The 21,596-nt window shown below is 42.1% G+C and overlaps 1 protein-coding gene across 2 annotated transcripts in view; it reads right to left on the bottom strand.

Moving 5' to 3' along the window:
* Positions 1-21,596, bottom strand: part of ARHGAP23 (Rho GTPase activating protein 23) — a 259,682-nt gene that overhangs the window by 86,271 nt on the left and 151,815 nt on the right. For both annotated transcript variants that reach the window (XM_040329852.1, XM_040329853.1), the window contains exons 9-14: positions 18,301-18,412; positions 16,041-16,098; positions 8,870-9,007; positions 5,037-5,330; positions 3,120-3,181; positions 2,915-3,039 (exon numbers count right to left, since the gene is read on the bottom strand). In XM_040329852.1, coding sequence (XP_040185786.1) covers positions 2,915-3,039; positions 3,120-3,181; positions 5,037-5,330; positions 8,870-9,007; positions 16,041-16,098; positions 18,301-18,412 — 789 coding nt within the window. The remainder of the gene's footprint in view (positions 1-2,914; positions 3,040-3,119; positions 3,182-5,036; positions 5,331-8,869; positions 9,008-16,040; positions 16,099-18,300; positions 18,413-21,596) is intronic.

Raw genomic sequence — 21,596 nt, 5'->3', positions numbered from 1 at the left:
TACACTATTCCTATTGGGAAACACTGAGGTGGATCGCTGATAATTTGGGGATGTGTGAGCTACAAAGGCACTGGAAATTTTCTCAAAATTGATGACAAGATAAATGCAGTATGTTATCAAAAAATACTGGAGAAACATTTGCATTCATCAGCCAGGAAGCTGTGCATGGGACGTACTTGGACATTCCAACATGACAATGATCCAAAACACAAGGCCAAGTCGACTTGTCATTGGTTACAGTGGCCATCTTAGTCTCCTGACCTCAATATGATTGAGCCACTCTGGGGAGATCTCAAATGTGCAGTTCATGCAAGATAGCCCAAGAATTTACAGCAGGGGTGCCCAACCTTTTGAAGAGCAAGGGCCACTTAAAGGGGTTGTAAATAAAAAAAAATGTTTTGCTGAAATGACTGTTTACAGGGTATAGAGACATAATAGTTAACTGATTCATTTTAAAAACGATTCAAAATAGATAAAATCAATCACATAATGTATCTGTAGTTTCTAGTTTCGTTTTTGCATGTTGTTTCCTGCCTCTCTGCCTTACAGAGCATACAGAGCCATAGAGCAGTGATGGTTTGGAAAACGAAACTAGACACACAGTAATCACACCTCCTTGAAGTTAGTGACCACAGAGAGAAAGCTCCCAGCACTGTGGTTATCAGGAAACAGACAACCAGGAAGTGTGGAGATCCGAGAAGAATTACAGCAACTTGAGAGCAAAAACGAACAATGAGGACATAAAAACAGAACTGCATTAAGGTAAAGGAAGCGATTAAGATAAAAAAGAAAAATTCCTTTACAAACCCTTTAAGCGACTTGGTAACCGGTCGCGGGCCACAATGAGGAGCGTGTGGATGGCAGCCCACTCGGCTCTATAGAGCCCACTCTACTCTCAGCACACCAAACTCGCAGGTAATATAAGTCTATGGCTTAGTGCAGGTAACCCATAGGTTCACTTCTCTGCACCTGTGGATCAGTTTGAAAGCAGCCCAGTAACCACTGCAAAACAGATATGCCCATATATACACTGATTTTCGTAATAAACTTACCTTTAATAACAGTATTCTACTCTACTTTATTCTATCCCAGAGCAGGAGGGAACATCAGAGAACTCCGCGGGCCACATGTGACCCCCCCCCCCCCCCCCCCCGGGCCACTGGTTAGGCACCTCCGATTTACAGGAACTGGAGGCTTTTTACCAAGAGGAATTGGCATCTTTACCATCTGAGACGATAAAGAGCCTCATCCACAAAAGACTTCAAGCTGTCATTGATGTTAAAGGGGGCAATACACGGTATTAAGAACTGGACTATGTAAACTTTTGATCAGGGTTATTTGGGTAGTTTGTGTTGTGATTATTATTTAAAAAGAGTAAACACAGTTGATTGATAATAAATGGCTTCAGTCAAACACTAATCATGAGTGAAAGAAAAGTTTTTGTGTTATCATTCATATTCTCTGAAAAATGAGAAATCATAAATTCTGTCAGGGTATGTAAACTTATGAGCACAGCTGTATGACTCCTCAGGTGAAGCATTATCTGCTAAAGACTTAAGGAACTCGGAAAGTGTCTCAGTGAAAGCTTAGAGGATGCTAATATTGCTGGCACATCAAGAGAAGGTGTGGAAGCATGCTTATGACTGCTGCAGTTATAGTCAGTAATAAAAGTTGCAATTTGGCCCATACAATCTTGCAAGACTCAATGAAATCCTCCCAGGAATACATCCAAGGAGACCAGAAGAAGACCCCAATAATGGCAGACTCAAAGAGAGGGAAAAACTCCAGGTTGTCAGTGTCAGGTCCTTTAGGGGGTGCACAGCAGAAGGCACTGGAGCTGTTAGTGGATTGTGAGTTGAAGGCACCCAGGGCAGCAGGCTGTTCTCCATGTGTCTGGTAAATGACAGGTTGCACCCCAAGATGGGCGCAATGTAGCTCATGGTACAAGGCTAGGCCCTGAATACTCATGAACCAGCTGCTGGTAACAGGAGAGGTTCAGATGACCAGGTATCTGTTGGTAAGCAGCTGGGATGAACTGAGAATAAAACCATCTGTCCCATGCAGTCAGAAAGGTACTTCTTCAATACTTAATGATGCAAAAGAATGTGCAGAAACCAGCATTCCACCTAGCAGACGACATCAATGCTTAGAACCAAAGCATTTACTTGCGATAAACTGATGGGAAGTAAGGATTTCAAATGGCACTGGATGATTACATGAAGCTTAAAGTAAGAGGAATGTAGAAAGGTATTTTTCCCACTGATCAGCAAGAAGAGGGCTTTAAGGGTATGCCGGTCTGGACAGCTGTGTGTAGAGACCAGCTCAAGAAGCTTGTAGTGGAATCTTGATTGAGCAAAAGTAATCATGATTGAAGACAAACAAAACTAACAAAGGTTAGCAGTTTCTCAGCAAATCATAGAAAAGGTGTCCATCCTTCTAACACACTAGTAAATAAGGCATGCTGGGGGTAAGAAGGGTTATATCAGGCTAGCCAGGAGATTTTTGTTTGTCACTTTCCAAATCCTCCTGTAGATGGCAGTAAAACCCAACAGTCTGAATTCATGTGAAAAGGTTTGTATTGCCATCTGTACCCATGATCCTCACACAATATAGTCATTATATATATATATATATATATATATATATATATATATATATATATATATATATATATATATTTTTTATTTATATATATTTATAGTTCTTGTAAGAGCATCAAAAGGAAAAAGTAGTAAGAATACAATTTCCCGAAAAGGGTTATAGACAGAAATACTTCTTGAACAGAAATTATAACTTTTCCCTACTCTGTTCAAAGCTAAAAAAACAAAACATTTCAATTAGTAATTAGGCTTTAAGATTTATACAGGTATAAGAACTGGTGATAAAAGATGGCAAAATGCACACTCAGACCAACCTTTAACAGCACCATCTTGTTTTGGTGAACGTGGTGCTGCCAGTCCTGTTGCCCATAAGAGATCTGATCGAATTCCTAAGCTTCGAGTTCCTTTAGGTGATGTGTCCAGTTTGGCACCTGATTCACTATAAGATAGCCAGAAGAGAACATCAGATAGTGTAAAATAAAGGTAAGTCTGTTTCTGCTGTGCAGAGATGTGTCTTACCTCAGTTTGCGATATTCATTGAGTTTTTCTTTGATTAAAGCATGGTTAGCAAAGCTGGGGTCCTTGGGGGAATAAAGTAAAAACTAAATTATTTTTCTTCATCAAGAATATCAAGAGCTCAGCATCCACTCTGGCACAACCCTTGCCTATAGATATGTGCATCTTCACCCATACACACAAAGACCCCTTATTCTTTTTACTATCACACAGAACATATCTATACAGCAAGTTCCCTTTATATTTACACATACTTTGATATTTTAAAGTTGAAGGCAAATCAAAACCCAACTAAGCTCAACTCTCCTCCCATATCTTTCTAAGCATATTCTATCTACCCTGTAAAAGGAAAGCTCTCTATTCGCACGGTCACATGATCTCCCAAGCGGCAGGCTTCTGTGAAGAGGTGAGATTGCTGACAATGGCTGCAGAGCATGGGCGGTGATGTCAACCACAGGCTTACTATGGGACATCGGCTGTCAGCTGTCCCTCTACAATGAAGCCAGTGGAGGGACCTGATAATGTGACTGGTCCGGAGCAACTACAGATGAGGTAAGCATAGACATCGTTTCTTTTACAGGGTATAAAGAAAAGGTTTTGTAGAAAGAAATGTTTGGACAGCCGCACTCTGGAAAAACCTTCTCGGCTGCCTTTTATTGATAAAAGTTATCAAACACCATACATCACAGCAAAGACAGGGGCATACAGCTGACGTTTCACAATCAGTGATTACTCATAGCTATGCCCCTGTCTTTGCTGTGATGTATGGTGTTTGATAACTTTTATCAATAAAAGGCAACCGAGAAGGTTTTTCCAGAGTGCGGCTGTCCAAACATTTCTTTCTACAATTGCTTCGTGCATTGCCGTCACCTGGGTTTCTCTGAGTGGATACGGATTGATCCACATACCTAAATGGAGCGGTGACTATCTTCTCTCTATAAAGAAAAGGCTTAGAATCGGGGTGGGAGTAGATTTAAGCTCAGTTAGGTTTTGACTTTCCTTCCACATTAATTTGTGTCTTTTTTTGTATCAAATGATATGCCGAAGGATGGTAGAGATTAGGGAAGATGGGCACTAGCCTTGTGTTTTTTTTATGATTCATAAATATTAGAATGTGTTTTAGGAGTACCGTATTTTAACCCACAGCTTCACTAGCATGAATCCACCCCAACTGTGGTTATGTTTTCTTTTATGTGATGGTGTCACTTGTAGTTAAACTAAGCCGATATTCATCACATATAAGCAGGGATGGACTGTCCATTGGGACTACAGGGAGTTTCCCGGTGGGCCAATGGCTCAGTGGGCCGGCTTCAGTGACAGCGGACCGCCACTCCTCTGTCTCTCCCTGCCCAAATTGCTCACCTGGGGGGGGGGGGGGGGGACAAAGAAGCAGGGGGAGGACCAGAGAATGGGGGGGGGAGAAAGAGGATCATGGGGGAGGGGACAGACAGCTGACTCAACAGCTATGGCCTGGGAGTTTCTCACTTCTGCCTAATCTTGTCCCATAAGGGGGGGGGCACCAAACTGATTCTTTGCCCCAGCTGAAATAATGTCTAGCTTCCCCACTGGTACTGCCTATAAGAGTACCAGTACCAGCCGTTCTACTCTAATAAAGTAGAACGGCTAGTGAAGGGGGGAGAGGGGGCTTGGGTGGCCGGGGGGGTGCGGGAGTTGTCCAGCTGCCATGGGAGAAACCTATCAAAGTGGGCCAGTCTGGATAAAGTCCAGGGCCAAATTTTTGTCCCAGTCCAGCCCTGCATATAAGTATATCACTGATAGCATATTACCAGCACACAAAGTAGGTATTGAATGTCAAACTTCATTATATCATACAGCTTCTACTTCCTCTGCCCAAAATTACAGGTGTATTTTTTTAATTACTGTTTTCCCAGATGCCAACTTTAAATGCAAAAAAAATACCTCTCCATCAATTCGGCTGTTCTCCCTGATAACTTTGACCCAACTTAACATGTCATCTCGATCCTCAGCCTGAAAGAGATATTCACAGAAATCAGGCGTTGTCAGCCGGAAGACGTGTTTCCTCTTGGTCTCGCTGTAAGAGATGTCCACCAGGCTTCCGAGGATGCTAATTGGCTGCTCCTCCTCGCCTATCCCCAGGCCCCTCGATTCTGGACGCTCCTTGTGCAAGAAGAGAAAGTGCGGGCGCAGGATGGAGTACATTCTTTTCCACTGGCGAAGCCCACTGCCAACTTTCTACAAAAACAAAAACATACAGACAACTGATTAACACTAGAATACTCAAATGAGTAAAAAGCCTAACAATGCCTTGGGCTCAGAGAACAAATATCTCGGGTAGGAAAATGCTGCGACTTGGTCTTGGCCATGGTGGAGAGATAGTAATGCGATTAAGAGAGTGCTCAAAATCTCAGCTCTTTACCTGTATAGAAGACACCTGGGAGCCAGAAATCTTGCTGATTGATAGGGGATCAAATACTTATTTCACTCATTAACCACTTAAGACCCGGACCAATATGCAGGTAAAGGACCAGGCCCCTTTTTGCGATTCGGCACTGCGTCGTTTTAACTGACAATTGCGCGGTCGTGCGACGTGGCTCCCAAACTAAATTGGTGTCCTTTTTCCCCCACAAATAGAGCTTTCTTTTGGTGGTATTTTATCACCTCTGCAGTTTTTATTTTTTGCGCTATAAACAAAAATAGAGCGACAATTTTGATTTTTTTTTTAATATTTTTTACTTTTTGCTATAATAAATATCCCCCAAAAATATATAAAAAAACGTTTTTTTCCCCTCAGTTTAGGCCGATACGTATTCTACATATTTTTGGTAAAAAAAAAAAAAAAAAATCACAATAAGCGTTTATCGATTGGTTTGCGCAAAATTTATAGCGTTTACAAAATAGGGGATAGTTTTATTGCATTTTTACTAATATTTTTTTTTTTTACTACTAATGGCAGCGATCCGTGATTTTTTTTCGTGACTGCGACATTATGGCGGACACCAGAAAGGTAAGTGCCCCGGGGGAGGGGGGGGGGGGTAATCTGACTGGCAGCATTTTACGGGGGACAATTGATGTGGGCACAGTGGGGCGGCGAATAACAGATGTCTGGGCTCGGAGTCAGTGTTTTCCTGCGTGTGATACTTTTTACATAACCAAACTTTATGAAAACTGTGGGGAAGGAATAATCAGAGTGTGTAAGCTAACGCCAGAAACGCAGATGTGAGGCAGATTCCAGAAGATGTTACCTTGAGCCTGTGTTCCGTGCATAATATTCCTGCTGGCATTTTTAGAGTTCCCTGACATCAGAAATCACATGAAGCTATACAGATGACGGGAAATGCTTATGTTATGGGAATCTCCAAGGTCCCAAATCAGCAAAACACAATTGGAAAACAGATTCAGCAGAAGAGGGGAAGATGTACTTCATCTGTCTCGTCTCATAGCACCTTGGTAGATTACATTACTTTCCAAGCTTAAAGAGGACTAGAGTATACCCTCAACTGTCTTTACTATAGTGAGTAATACATATTTCTGACTCAAAGGAGAATTTCATTTCATATTTCAGCATGAAGTATGTTGCGTGTGTGTGTGTGATATCCCTTCAGTCCACTGGGGACAATTGATGTGGGGACAATTGATGTGGGCACAGTGGGGACAATTGATGTGGGCACAGTGGGGACAATTGATGTGGGCACATTGGGGACAATTGATAGCATGGCACAGTGGCTGCGTTTGATGGCATGGCACAGTGGTGACAATTGATGGGCACAGTGGTGACAATTGATGGCACAGTGGCTGCGTTTGGCATGGCACAGTGGCGACAATTGATGGCATGGCACAGTGGCTGCCTTTGATGGGCACAGTGGCTGCCTTTGATGGGCACAGTGGCTGCCTTTGATGGGCACAGTGAGGCTGTAATTGTCTTTTTTTTTTTTTCATTTGTTTGCGCCCCCCAAAAAATTTTGAGCACCAGCCGCCACTGATTCATAGTGACACGATTGGCCAAACAAAGTATTGAGAGCTGTAAAGTTGTGGCAAGAAATTTGAAGACCATAAGCTGCTTGGAAGAATAAAAAAATCTAATCCAAGGGACCCTGGAATTCATAATATTCCACTAAGCCAATGGGAAAAATCTGAAGGCCAGATAATACAGCCAGACCTAGGCCCCCTTTAGACTGTGGCTTATATAAAATATGTCTAGAAAATCATGTACGTTTGCCCTGCCAAATGAATTTGTAGATATCAGTCTGGAGTTTGTTTATAAAGGATCTCAGAACGACACTGGGTAAAGCTTTGAACGGGTACATCAATTCTGGTAAGATATTCATTTTAACTGCCGTGACACTGCCCAGGGAAGAAATAGAATATGATCACCATAATTTAAGAATATTCCGGATCCTGGACACACATGGGAGATAATGTGCAGCAAAAAAAGAAAGGACATAGTAGGTGTGAGAGCGACTCCTGGGTGAGAGAGTTTGTCATGCGACCATAGGAATGAAAAGGATGTCAGATTAATTTCTTCAACGTTAAGTTAAAAGATCATGCAGAGGGGCCTGGCGATTGGGACAGAATAAATTTAAAGAAAGTTGTAGAAATCCAGGTTTTAACTGATCTCTCCGGGATGACTTTACTGAGACAAAAGAGTAGCGAGACCTCTATTAGAAAGCTTTTCTCTAATGTATGCCAATACTCTGGCTCCTTTATGCCATACTGGTAGCTAATACTACTAGATTTCAAAAGAATTACAGGTACTGTATATAACTTTGTTTTCTCATAGGCACTTTATAAGCAGTCACAAGACTTTGAGTTTTTTTCTATGAGACAGCTACCACCTATGAATTATAATACTTTACCATAGCCTAGATATTGAGTTTACATCCTTTGTGGGTTTTTATCTTTGATAAGGACTGGTCTAGGTGGGAATGTATTCCTTTATAAAGTTATAAAGTTATACAATGTAGCTTTTGATTGTAAATTCTTAATTCGTTTTTATTTTTTTAAATAACATGTTATACTTGTCCAACGGCCCCAAACCTCCTCTTTTTGATACCCTGCCAGTGCTTGTGTGGGCTCAATCCCAGAGCCATGCTGCCTGCATTCATAGACACAGACAGCGTGGCTCAGGTCCGCCCCACACCCTCCTCACAGATTTGACTGACAGCAGTGGTAATAAATGGTCACTGCTGTAGCAAAGCCTGTGAGAGTGGGGAGAAAAGAGTCACTACAGAAAGACAGGATTCACTAGGCATATTCTATGCGTTACCGACTCCAGGCATAGCTTTATCATTGTACCAGTCTAAAGATTCTGAAACTTAATTAAGGAATTGAGGGCATACCGAAGCTGAACGTAACGGAAGACATTCTGTTGGGGAGGCCAAGTTCATCTTTGATAGCCTGAAAGGACCTAACCGCACTGCCTCTGATATTTTACAATACGAAGGATCTAGTATATATGGACGTTGCTAAAAATGTTTACCCTGTTCGCTATTCATATTCGAAATTTCTAAAGTTGCAGCTATACCCCTGCATTTTAAAAAATGCAGGGGTATAGCTTTTACAAGGTCTGGACCCTTTTTTGATTTGAATAGTCTGAAAAACATCCAGTAGGTGGCAGTACATCCACACATTGAACAACAGAGTGTACTCCAATTAACACTGGGATAAAATGGGGGTGCTTTTAAACATTTGACTGTTACATCTATATCAAACATCTCTGTGTTCCATACATTTTAGTTGCTAAATGATTTGTCCACACAGCCATTTTGTCATACCTTGCCTTTACTGGCGAGGAGCTGCTTATAGAGCAACCAGCCCTCCCTGTACACATCACTGAACTCTGTATCAGACAGCTCAGAGGCGGAGAGACATTTCGATCGCCCATCTTCAGAAGCAACCAAGCTATCAAGAGACTGCCAGAAAAAAAAAGCAAAAGAAGTTAAGAAACAATGTATGCAGTCACAAGTAAATACTATTAGCAGTAGAAACTAAACTACCATATCTTGAAGGATATTAAACTTGATAAACATTTTGAAATCTCACTATGTTAATAAGACTATGCTTGAAGTGATTGTAACCGTATTAGTGCACTTGCAACAGAAACAATTGAGTACTGTCCATGATGCTTTTTTTTATTTGCACAAACATAAAATTTTTCAGGACACGCTTTCAGGGTATGTCCCCTTTTTCAAGGTCCAAGAGTACTGCTTGGACTTTGAACAAGGGGACATATCCTGAAAACTTGTTCTAAAAAATTGTATGTTAGTGCAAATAAAAAAAAGTATCATGGACAGTACTCAATAAGACTATGAGAAGATTAGGAATGTTCATAAGACAATCTTCGTATCTAATGGCCTAAGCCAGACAAGTATTGCATTCTAAAGTTCCAACAACTAAATGATTCCTCTTAATCCAGCACTGGGGGTGATGGCTACAAACCACTTAAGGCATACCTCAGAGAAGTCATTAAAATGTCTATGACACGGTTTGTGTAAAAAGATTTATTGTAAAAATCAAAGTATTAAAACATGGCTGACATCTTAGGTATGCCTCAAGTGGTTTTTAGCCATCACCCCCCAGCGCTGGATTAGGAGGAATCCTTTTGTCGTTTGTTATTTTGCACAACACCATCCCAAGTGTTTTGGTTCCCCTCTAGCTGCAGAGGGCTAATAATTATCACACAGACTGCCATATGTTGGTTCTCCATACAGCATCTGAACTTTTTAGGAGTGTTTTTGGGATTCTAAAGTTCCTCCCATGAACACTATTTAAAGTGCACCTTTGCCCATCACAGATAAAAGAGAGAACGGCACAGGGCTTGTGAATATAAGTTTAATGACAAAAGGTACATAAATTCACTTATACAGAAGCATGAAATTAGGCCCTTGCACAAGGCACTCAGGAATGCAACAGCAGTAGAGAGATCCAGCTGTGTAAAGCAATAGATCTAGACCAGGGGGTCTCCAAACTTTTGAAACAAAGGGCCAGTTTACGGTCCTTCAGACATTAGGGAGGTCGGACTGTGATCACTGGACAGGATCACAGGTCCTTATGTCAGTGGGGGGAAAAAACACTGCAATTTCTTTAGTGTCAGTGGAAGCAATTGTGCCCCTTTGATTATGTCATTGGGAGGAATAGAGACCCATCATTGGCGTCATAGGAAAAAATTGGGGCTCCATCATTGGTGTCATCGGGTAGAAATTGGGCCCCATCATTGGTGTCATTGGGAGGGATTATGCCCCCCAGTTAGTATCAGTGGATGAAATGGTGCCCCAAAGGCCAGATAAATGCAAGCAAAAGGGCCACAGTTTGGTGACCACTGATCTAGACGGTGAGATGACAGCCAGCATTTACAAGTCAGTATTCCACTTGAAGATGACAGCAGCATCATCAGAAAGTCCTATGCCCTTAGATAAGTTTGTTGGTCCGCAGTGTGAAAAGACAACACATTTTGCAGTACAGTCAACCACCGAAATTGTTGGGGGTTATGTTCCTGGAGCAGGAATTGTGAAGAGGCGCAAATTTTGGATGTGGACAAAAAAGTGTCTATAAATGCCTAATTTTAAATCCTAAATATTCCCCTCAAATATAATTTCATTTCAAACTCAGCTTAACACATTACTCTTAAAAAAATAAATAAAAAAAAAGAATGTAAAAGGTAAACCGATATACTCAGTGAAACACTCAAGATAGCTACACACTGTAAACCGTTATGATGCTGGAATGCAGGGCTGCATGTACCGGAGGTGCGTCACAGGGCAGCAGCCAATCATTAGTAAAAAAATTTGAATTTTATTGTTCTTAATAATTTACCATTAAAATGCATGAAAAATTATATTTTGCCACGAAAAAAGCCATACAAAATTGCAGAGGATATTTGCGGTTTCCGTGAAATTGCGGGGGTTTCCACAAACAATTATTAGTTTGATTCTAAGGCGAACGACTGAGGCCACGAACTCTGAACCAAGACTTTGTGGGGGTCGACTGCATAACCCCTTTCCAAAAGCAGTGTGGGGCATAATCAACAGACTTTTGCTGAAGCAGTAAATACATGTTAGCAACAACATGTATTGTTGGTGGTTTGGTTCGTTCTGGGTGAACCTGTGCTGACAAAGTACGCGTAATCTTCCACGTTCTCCAGAAACACACAAGCTCATAGTGCACATAGTCTTCAAAAATCTCATAAAATAATAAAAAAACGTTTTCCTACAAAATATATATATATTTGTTTAATTACCTAACATGTTATACCTATCTGCTCTGTGCAATGTGTTTGTATAGAGCAACCCCAATCCTCTTCTTTTTGGGTCCCCCGTCGGCGCTCTTGGCTCATTCTCCATGCCGAATGCCCCCAAAGCAAGCCTCTTGCTATGGAGGCACTCGAGCAGGCTCACTCTCGAGCTGCACTTCTGTGAATAGACATTACCCATTCACACACACAGAAAGTGGCCCAGCCCCCTGCACTCTTCTCCTTGGCTCACTATCTTTGATTGACAGCAGCAGCAGCCAATGGCTCCTGCTGCTGTGTGAGCCAATGGGGAGAGAGAGACCTGGGAGAGCCATTGCGCTCATGCACTTTGCTGGACCGAGATGGGGCTCAGGTAAGTAATAGGGTGCCCACACTCAAAATTTTAGGAATCAATTCCTCATTATGGTTTGATGGATTAAATAAAGATATTAATTTTTAACTCCAAGATGTCCTGGTACTGGATTTTTACTCTTTTCATCACTTCCAAGACTATTTGCTCTTCTTGACACTGAAGATAGTTATTTCACACCTGCGGACACACCCTTTTAACACCTGTGGACCGTTTGTCTGCTTTTTCATCCATCGGTTTGCGGCTGAAAAAGGGACATACATTGGTTCCTATAAGATTGCGGATGTCAGCGGATGAACATCCGCTTACACCCGATCTCGTCTGCCTCCGCAATGATCCGATTCTGCAGACGGAAGAAAACCCTATTTTTCCTTCCGTCTGCGGATCGGATGAACATGGACATGCGGTCCGTGTTCATCCGATCCCCCCATAGGGGAGAGCAGAGAAAAGACAGGGTGGTCCCTGCACAGTGTGCGGGGTCCGCCCTGTCATCCGCCGGCTCAGCGGGGATCAACGGAGCGATCCCCGCTGAGCAAGCAGAGGTTTACGGGGCGAATCATTACTGATCTGCCCTGTGAGAAAGGGGCCTTAATGACATTGGCTGTATGTTTGGGGTCATTGTCCTGCTGCACAATAAATTTGGGGCCAATGACACGCCTCCCTGATGACATGGCATGATGGATAAGTATCTGCCTGTATTTCTCAGCATTAAGGACACCACTGATCCTGACCAAATCTCCAAATCCATTTGCAGAAATGCAGCCCTTGCAAGGAACCTTGACCATGCTTCATGGTTGCCTGCAGACACTGATTGTACCGCTCTCCAGCCCGTCGGTGAACAAACTACCTCCTGCTACAGCCAAACATTTCGGATTTTGACTCATCAGTCCAGAACACCTGCTGCCATTTTCTGCACCCCAGTTCCTATCCTTTCATGCATAGTTAAAGGGGTTGTAAAGGTAAATGTTTTTTTACCTTAATGCATCCTATGCATTGAGGTGAAAAAACATCCGACATAGTCAGCGTTTGGACATCTATCGGTCCCATCTATGTGCCAAATTCACCCTCTCCAGGGTCTCAGTCGTTGGCTCCATGGGTTTCACCTGGGGAGGGGCCATGCAGGCAGGTCCCACACGTTCACCTTACGCTGATATTCAGGGCTTGGGCTTGGTTGTTTCTGTGAGCATGTACGTTCCTGCTCCTTGTTTGCTGTATAATAGGTTGCATGTTCATGTTCCTTTTTTTCCCTTTAGTTGGTTCTCCTTCATTTCTTCCAGAAGCACAGAGTTGCATTCCTTGGTGGTTTTTCTTTATTTGTTCCTGTCAGGTAGGTATTGTTGCTTCCCTCACTCCTGTTTAGGAGTGGCGTCTTATTTTAAAATATTAAAAGAGGGTATAGGGAAGATGTTTTCAGGTTCTCATGTTTTCTTAATAGTTGCAATATATTGTTTCTTTCCCCAGTGGTGGTGTCCCAAGCTGGTCAGGTACGTATTGCCATGTGTGACTCGTTTTCACACAGCGGGCTTATTTAGGTTTCCACTGCACGTTACCCATCACGTCTATGGGTTTCAGCAGATTGAGGGTTCGTTTTTAATTGGCTTGTTCAGTGGCAAGTCTCCTCATCTGTTTCTCACGCAGCTTACGTACCACGTTTCTCGTGATCTAATCCTGCCACTGACTGATCTATCACAAGTAGATAGTCCAGGTAGGCCATCACCGCTATGCCCCGTGCCCTCAACTTTGCCAAGAGAAAAGCCAGAACTTTTGTAAATACTCGGAGGGGGGTTGCCAAACCAAAGGGCAGAGCCACAAACTGGAAGTGGCGATGTTGTACCGCAAACCTTAGGAACTTTTGGTTCAGAATGTTCAGAAACGGATTCAGAGATCTTAGATCCAGGATGGGCCTGATGTCTCCATTTGGTTTTGGAACCACAAAGAGGTTTAAGTAAAAACGTCTCTTGTTGTTTGTTAGCTTTTGAACCCCACACAGCTTTTTGTTCTTCTGGGCCTGGTTTTCTTTAGCCTTTGTGGCTAGCTGAAAATGCCGTCACCACTGGCTGGAGGCAGATCTTCCAGGCGCCGGGGAGAGAGAACGTTTAAAACAAGGATGCTTGTTTTTCTTCTTCTCTAGCAAAAGTGTAGTTTTACCGCACGATATCTTCTGGATATATTTTTCCAAATCATCCCCAAAGAGTCATTCACCATGGAAGGTGAAACTGGCCAAAAATGTTTTGCATGGAGCTTCCACTGACCAATGCTTTAGCCAAAGAATTTTGCACATATGCACCAGCTGGATAGAATTTCTAATGGCATCCACTGTGAAACATAAGGCCCTAGGCATATTCTCCCAAAATTTGATCTGCTCCGGAGGCAGATCTTTCAGCCCCTGTTTCACCTGGTCCTTTAAGACCTGACACATACCAACTTCCGCCACAGCAGATTGGGTTACTGCGCCCACCAGGAGAAAGGAAGAATTTAGTAAAGATTCCATCTTTTTCTCAGAAAGATCTTTAAATACCTGTGCATTGTCCACCGGACAGGTTAGGCTTTTATTTACACAAGAGATAGCTGCATCCACAGAAGGCAGACTCCACTTCTTGGTAAACTTCTCCTCCACAGGATAAAGCACTTCAAACTTCCTAGGAGGAGAAAAACGCTTATCTGGGTGTTTCCAGTCTGCGTAAATCAGATTCTCCCATAAAGGATGGATCGGAAAGGCACAAGCAGCCTGTGGGGATTTTAATGAACCCAGAGAGGAGACAGGTGATTTAGTTAATTCAGCAGAGGGAAATCTGAATGTAGAGCGTACTGCTTCAGCATAACATTGTACCTATAACTTCAGAACCTGGGAAGCAGAAAAAGGTTCCTCTGATATTACTGATCCCTCCGAGTCCTCATCCCCTGATGGGGCCTCATCCTCCTCAGATTTCTATGAAAGAAGATCCAAAACAATAGAAGGAGATCTGCTTCGCTTTTTGTCCTTTTCCGAGGACTTCGTGATTAACGGCATATGCAGGCACCGGCACCACAGGAGAGGCTGCTACTCCTGATAGAGGTAATGGCTCATTCTGTATAGGTGCATCAGGTATTACCAGAGAGGAAGGTACCCAGCAGGCACGACTAGAGCCTCCCGTCTCAGGCGGCAGTGCTTTTTCATCTTTCTTAGTCCCTGAATTTCTGGGTAGACATTTTACTAAGCAAACCCGAGGTACCACAAAAAATGCATACACTACTGTGCTAGTTTAGCAATCTACATATAAGTATGCAACTAATAACATGCTAGAGTAGGTGTCTATCTATGTGTGTGCTCAGCCAACCACATGGAGATCTTACATGCCTTTACGCTGCTGTGTCCCATCAAGGAAGCTTCAGGCCTAAGAGGCTCCTTTAAATTACTTCCTGTATGATTTTCCATACGGAAATAGCGTGCCTGTGCACGCACGCCCGTGCAGGCTCACGGGCTCGCCCCCGTCCCATTGCCAATCAGCATAAAGCGCGCGTGATCTAGGGGTAATGGCGGTGATCAGACACAGGGAAAAAGCCTCCCAACACTTGCCTGAAAGGAGAGGAAGGCATCCATCCCTGGCAGAGCTTAGCAGCAGAAGGAGGAGTGTGCTTGTCTGGTGAACTGACACTGTTCTGGAGCATGGTGAGTGGAACTCAGCTCTTTACTCCCCCCAGTGGTAGCCGAAAATATGACACCTACTCCAAAATTAGGAAAGGTCCTTAAGTTTAAAACTTAGGACTCTGTCCTGGCTTACCTTTTCCCTGCTGCAGGTTTTCTGCCAAGCAGAACCAATCTTCCCCCATCACGACGGGGTGTGTGCACTAACCTTCAGGGATATGGATTCCTACTTAAAGGAGGCCTCTTCCCTGGGCCTTGTAAAAGACTCTGACAGGACTTTTACCATATAGAGCGAAAGTGCTGGACCCTAGAGCCCAGTCCTCCGAAGAGAGACATTACAGGCGACACCTCGTCCATGAGGCCCGGATACCATCCAGTTTTGGTGTAAAATTTTAGGTGTCTTGGATGGACCCGAAAGTGTTGCTCATTTACCCTCCACGTGTTTCTTTGGCAGAGCTTCCTTCAGCACATCCTACTCGCGTCCAATACCTTAGACACTGGCGAAAAAACTGAGGTACTTCCCTTAGGGGAGGGGTTATATGGAGGGGAACTTGTCTTCATTGGTTGTGCCAGTGTCCAATCACTTCTGGTGACCATACAACCCACTATGTAATGAATAGGGGCTCTGTGTCCCATGGTGCACGATAAAAAAAAGTTGTTAGTAGTATTCCTGAATTGCACAGCGGTAATCTACAATTATACACACATAATGCACTTTCTCACCCCATCAGTGAAGAAGCTGCGAAGCATCCTGAGGCTCGGCACACGGCCCACAACCTTCCTGTGGTGGAAGGAAGAAACAATAATCAGATTAGTTTTGAAGCAGACACATTAGGAGCTTTTATCTTTCACCACACAACAGCCACATCTTTAGGGAACTGCTACGGCAAACTACATAGTCAGCTACCCCATCTGTGATTTTCACACTTTATAATAGCAACACATATAGTCTCATCATAAACAACATCTTCCAAAGAGGGAATTCTAGCCATAATTTTTCTACCTGCCTTTTTTATTATGGCAAATATATAGTTTCCACTACTTATGTGGAGCCTACTGCAAGGTTCTAAACTCCTACTTTTCATTCCAAAAGACAAAGAGAACCAGTCATGACAGGGCTTATATCAAGATCTGTATACTCAGTTACTATAACAGAGAAATCATGCAGTTTATGTCAAGGCTTGTTGAGGCTATGATGGCAGCTATTTCCATCACTAAAACATAGACAAGGAAAAATACCTTGTTCCCTATGCCGTTTGTTCACATTGATACATTGCTGTGGGCTGTGCTGAAAAAAGTACAGCAATTTGGTAAGGAAGTCAGTGCCTTCAGCCCCTGATGACATTCAATAGATTAAAATGTGGAGAGTGAAGATCTTGCAGGCACATGACTAATTTGTCATCAGATTTCCGATAATAATCTTAGAAAATGTGTACATTTTTATTGTATTAATATAAAAATGTCACTCTCTAGATGTGCAAAGTTGGTAGAGACCTACCCAAAAAGACTTGCAGCTGTAATTGCAGTGAAAGGTGGTTCTACAAAATATTGCCTCGGGGGGGCTGAATACAAACAAACACACGCCATGCTTTTCACATATTTATTTATTTTTTTAAAAATTTAAAACCATTTATCATTTCCCTTCCACTTTGTCACTTTGTGTTCGTCTATCACATAAAATACCAATGAAATACATTTAAGTTTTTTGGTTGTAACATGACAACATTTTGAAAATTTCAGGAGGTGTGAATACTTTTTCAAGGCACTGTACACCCTTTGGGGGATTCCTGGTAGTGGTCCTGCGTGTGATGTTCCAGGATGGAACATACTTGGCATATCTCCTTGGAATTTAATTTAGACAGTGGTCACAGACAAATTTGCATGGATCAGGAGTGAACACTTATGTGAACTTTATGCTTTTTACTGATTGGATATATCTATCGATTGCACTTTTTTCACATTAACTGTATTTTAGGTTGGAACCGATTATTTTGCACTTCATTAGAGTCCATTTATATGGCGACACATGAATTTTGACATATTTTAGTTCAATTCATTACTTCATCCGCTGTGATACACAATTTATTCACTCGTTGGCTTTTATAGAGCAGCACGTTTTTCTATACGTATACATACGTATACATTATTCATTACATACAATAAGTATGTTTGCTGCTCAGTATTACTCTTGATGCGCAAAGGTTTCATTAGGATTTGCATAACAGCTCAGGTCAGGAAAACACCTTAAAAAAAAACTATAGAGTGAAGGTGGGGTCCAAGTAAAGATCTGCAAGCAGTGGTCCACTCTGAGGTATGCAGTTACTTATTTCCTTCGCAGGTAGCTATCCTGGAAGATAAATGGGTGAAGGTAAGCTTGTAGGTAACAAATTTTCACAACTTTCCAGGACAGTGCTACTATATCCCAATGTTTTGTTAATTTATATGTAGAGAACTAGTCAAGAAATCAGTGCAAATATGCCATTGGGCATAATGTGTACTTTAAAAACCTGGACAACAATCATGTACATCCTACTGTCCAGCCTTTTAGTACTAAAAGAAATATTATAGGAAAAACTTTGTTTTGGATAAGTGAGGGTTAGAAACCTCTGTAAGCTTTATTTTTGCCATCTGTAGCCAATTGGGAAGATTTCCCTTCACTTCCTGTCCCATTCGTGAAATCCCTGAAAATTAAAAAAATCTCTTCGGGACCCTCAGGTCTTCAGAACTAGTGCCCCAATTAGAAATCTTCCTTCCATTACTGTTCATTAGACAACGAAAAATCTTCCATTTCCTTTTACTTACTTCCAATGATAATAGTAAACAGGACAAAGAGAGGATAAATCTCCTAAAGGAGGTCACAGACAGCAATAAAAACTGGTCAGGTATTTTAATCTATCTCAACTCTATCCAAACAAAAAGAAAACTGGAATTCAAATTTTACATCCTGCTCAAAAAATTATCAGCAGCAGCTTACCACCCTCACCTTTGAAGCCGCCCTTCATCTCGGAAAGTGTTGAGGCCATCGTCACAAGATTTTGAGCGCTCAGTTGTAATTGCTTGATGGTATGAAGAACGTCGACTGGACTTAATGCTACCTGAGACAGAAATCAATGACAGTATAAAATGAGGAAATGCAAAACTAATAAAAACACAATACTTATTTATTTATTTTCATTTTTGCCACTACAGTGCATATGAAAAGCACCTGAAATAAGAGCCATTTTGTGAGGTGTACCTATACTAAGCAGAATGAACATCTGATCGGGCTAGACAAAATCAGGTCACACAGCTGAACAATAGGAAGAAGGAAGAAACACATAAGGATATTACCAATAATTCTGTGTTTAGAGTAATGATGATGTCCAAAGTAGAAAACCCCTTTAAATCAAAATCTTACATATACTCATTGTAAAATCTCAGTCTTCAATGTCCACTGAGGGACACAGCACCTTAGATTCATACACATGTGGGTACATTGCTGTCTACAGCAGGATTTGTAATTATAAAAAATAAAAAAAACACACATATAGCCGTTTCTCTATTGAAACTGCATGAAAATGTATTCTGTGTGAAAGAACCAAAAGCAAATATTCTCAGGCTTGATTCTCACAGATCAAAGGTTAATAAAATAAAATGTGTGAATGTGGAAAATACTGCATTATGGTCACTAGAAAGGGCTAAATATCATAAGAAGTATGCTCTTCAGCTCCATCTAGCGGCTACATAAATTCACATAGCAGTTTCAATGGATAAACAGTTATAAGAATTTATGTACATATATTTTATCCTTCAGGTGTAAAGGATACTAAGGGTGGAATTACCAACCTAGCCGCACAAGCACAATGTTTGTACAACCCTTCTAAACTTAGAACTTTGAGCAAATGCTGCTCCTAAATAACAAAAGGGGCGCAGGCTCCCAAACATATACACAGCTTCTCAAAAGAGGTGCCATGCAGAGTACATTTTTAAAACAATAAAGGAAGATATAATACAGAGGGCCTGGAAGAGGGTTTCATCCAAGTTTGATGGGTCCTCATCCATGTGGTACTAGATCTCTCCCCTCACACACCGAGAATGCTAGCCCCACTACTAAAGCTCAACAGATCAGTAAGAACATACAAATAAGGTCACACCCTTCACCTGAAGGTGAGGAAAAAACAGAACTTTTGCATTACATACTCCCAGGCAACTACAGGCATCATTACACTTCAATAAGTTGTGGCAGTTCAAGTGATGAACTGGCTCGACTTAACTGAGTACCACATTCCAGCACCAATCTGCCCAAGTTAAGTGGGATTCCTCAGAGTTATGCTTAGGGGCCACTGGTACCAGCTCTATACATAAAATAAATCCCCTTTTAAAGTTTTCTTTACTTCTGCTGCGTTCTCATGAGAAAATAGAAGATAGGATGTACTTCCAGGCATAAAGCCAACACTGACCTTGGAAGTGTTGCTAGATAGACATAGAATTGTATCGTTCCAGGCAATTGACACGTGATCAGTCCGACTAAGACAGGAGTGCAGTAAAAATCACACTTTTAAAAAAAATAGTACAAAAAGAGCAAACATAGTCAAAACATAGCCAGGGTTCAGTAACCAGAGCGGGTAGTAGGAACAAGCCAGTAAAACAGGAATCCAGAGATCAGTGTAGTAAAGGCAATAAACAGGATCAGTAACCAGAAGCGAAGTCAGCCAAGAAAAAGTCTTCAACAGGAAAACGCAGCAGAGAGTATCCAGATATGTTGACCAACCAAAGGCACATGAGATCTGATCCTGGCAGTTTAAATAGCCAGCAGGCACTTAAGACATACAGAAAATCTGTCCTTCATCACTTTATTAATGGCTTGTGTCACTCTGTGTTGGAAAGTTCCCAATACACCCTCAATTGCCATGTGGCTTAATAGAGTTAGGAATATCAATACCCTGGAAGAATTGGTACTTACCGATAAAAAAAGAAGAGAAAGATATACAAAAACATGGGTATATTGGAACAAAGGGAAGTCCCTCCTAGAGGGCTGCTCTGGGGATTGAGACCCTCCTGTCATTCGTACTGTTGCACTTGTGCATCCCATTACCCTGGTTCCCCGTCCCCCCCATCACCCTGGTTCCCCGTCCCCTTTTTTTCCCTTTACCCCCCTCTCCTCTTTTCTCCCCCCTCCCCCTCTTTATCATCTTTTGTTTCGGGCACCCTTTGGGATGACCCTATACCTCTGTAATTTAGCTTCCTCCAATCCACAACTGCTAAGTGTCTGCTTGTGTAACCACGAGCAGAGTTTTCAAGGTCAACAACTCATTACTAGAAGTGAGAACATTTTGTTACTTGGGTATTACTGATGTCATATTCATTTGTTGCTGAGCGACTTTGCTCTATACTGTGTTACCCTGTTAATAAGAATTGTCCCTATGTTTGTTGTGTCTTGGCACCCCTAGTGCCTTTGTTATATTCTAATGGACACTTTATTTTTCTATGCCAATAAAGAATTTGAAAAAATAAATAAAAAATAGCCAGCAGGGCTAGCTGACGAGCATGAAATGAAAACCAGGTGAGTCACTGTGGAATTCAAAATTACATGATAAAATAGGGAAAATATCAACACTGAGTTTAACCGCTTGCCGATCAGCCGCTGCAGTTATACGGCGGCAGGTCGGCTTTGCTGGGCGAGATCACATAGATCTACATCATCTCGCCGAGCAGCCAATAGGAGCGCACACGCGCCCTCCTGACGCGGGCGCGATCACCGCTGGGCACCCGCGATCGTTCGTTACAGAGCGAGAACCGGGATATGTGTGTGTAAACACACAGCTCCCGGTCCTGTCAGGGGGAGAAATGCCTGATTGTCTGTTCTTACAATGTATGAACAGCGATCAGTCATTTCCCCTAGTCAGTCCACCTCCCCTTCAGTTAGAACACACCCAGGGAACATACTTAACCCCTTCCTTGCCCCCTAGTGTTAAACCCTTCCCTGTCAGTGGCATTTTTATAGTAATCAATGCATTTTTATAGCACTGATCGCTATAAAAATGCCAATGGTCCCAAAAATGTGTCAAAAGTGTCTGAAGTGTCCACCATAATGTCGCAGTACCGATAAAAATCGCTGATCGGCGCCATTACTAGTAAAAAAAAAAAAATTATAAAAATGCCATTAAACTATCCCGTATTTTGTAAACGCTATAACTTTTGCGCAAACCAATCAATAAACGCTTATTGCGATTTTTTTTTTTACAAAAAATATGTAGAAGAATACGTATCGGCCTAAACTGAGGGGAAAAAAAAGTTTTT

This window comes from Rana temporaria, chromosome 12 (genome assembly GCF_905171775.1).
Source record: "Rana temporaria chromosome 12, aRanTem1.1, whole genome shotgun sequence".
NCBI classification, from domain to species: Eukaryota; Metazoa; Chordata; class Amphibia; order Anura; family Ranidae; genus Rana; species Rana temporaria.
This window is presented reverse-complemented; position numbering and strand designations above follow the sequence as displayed.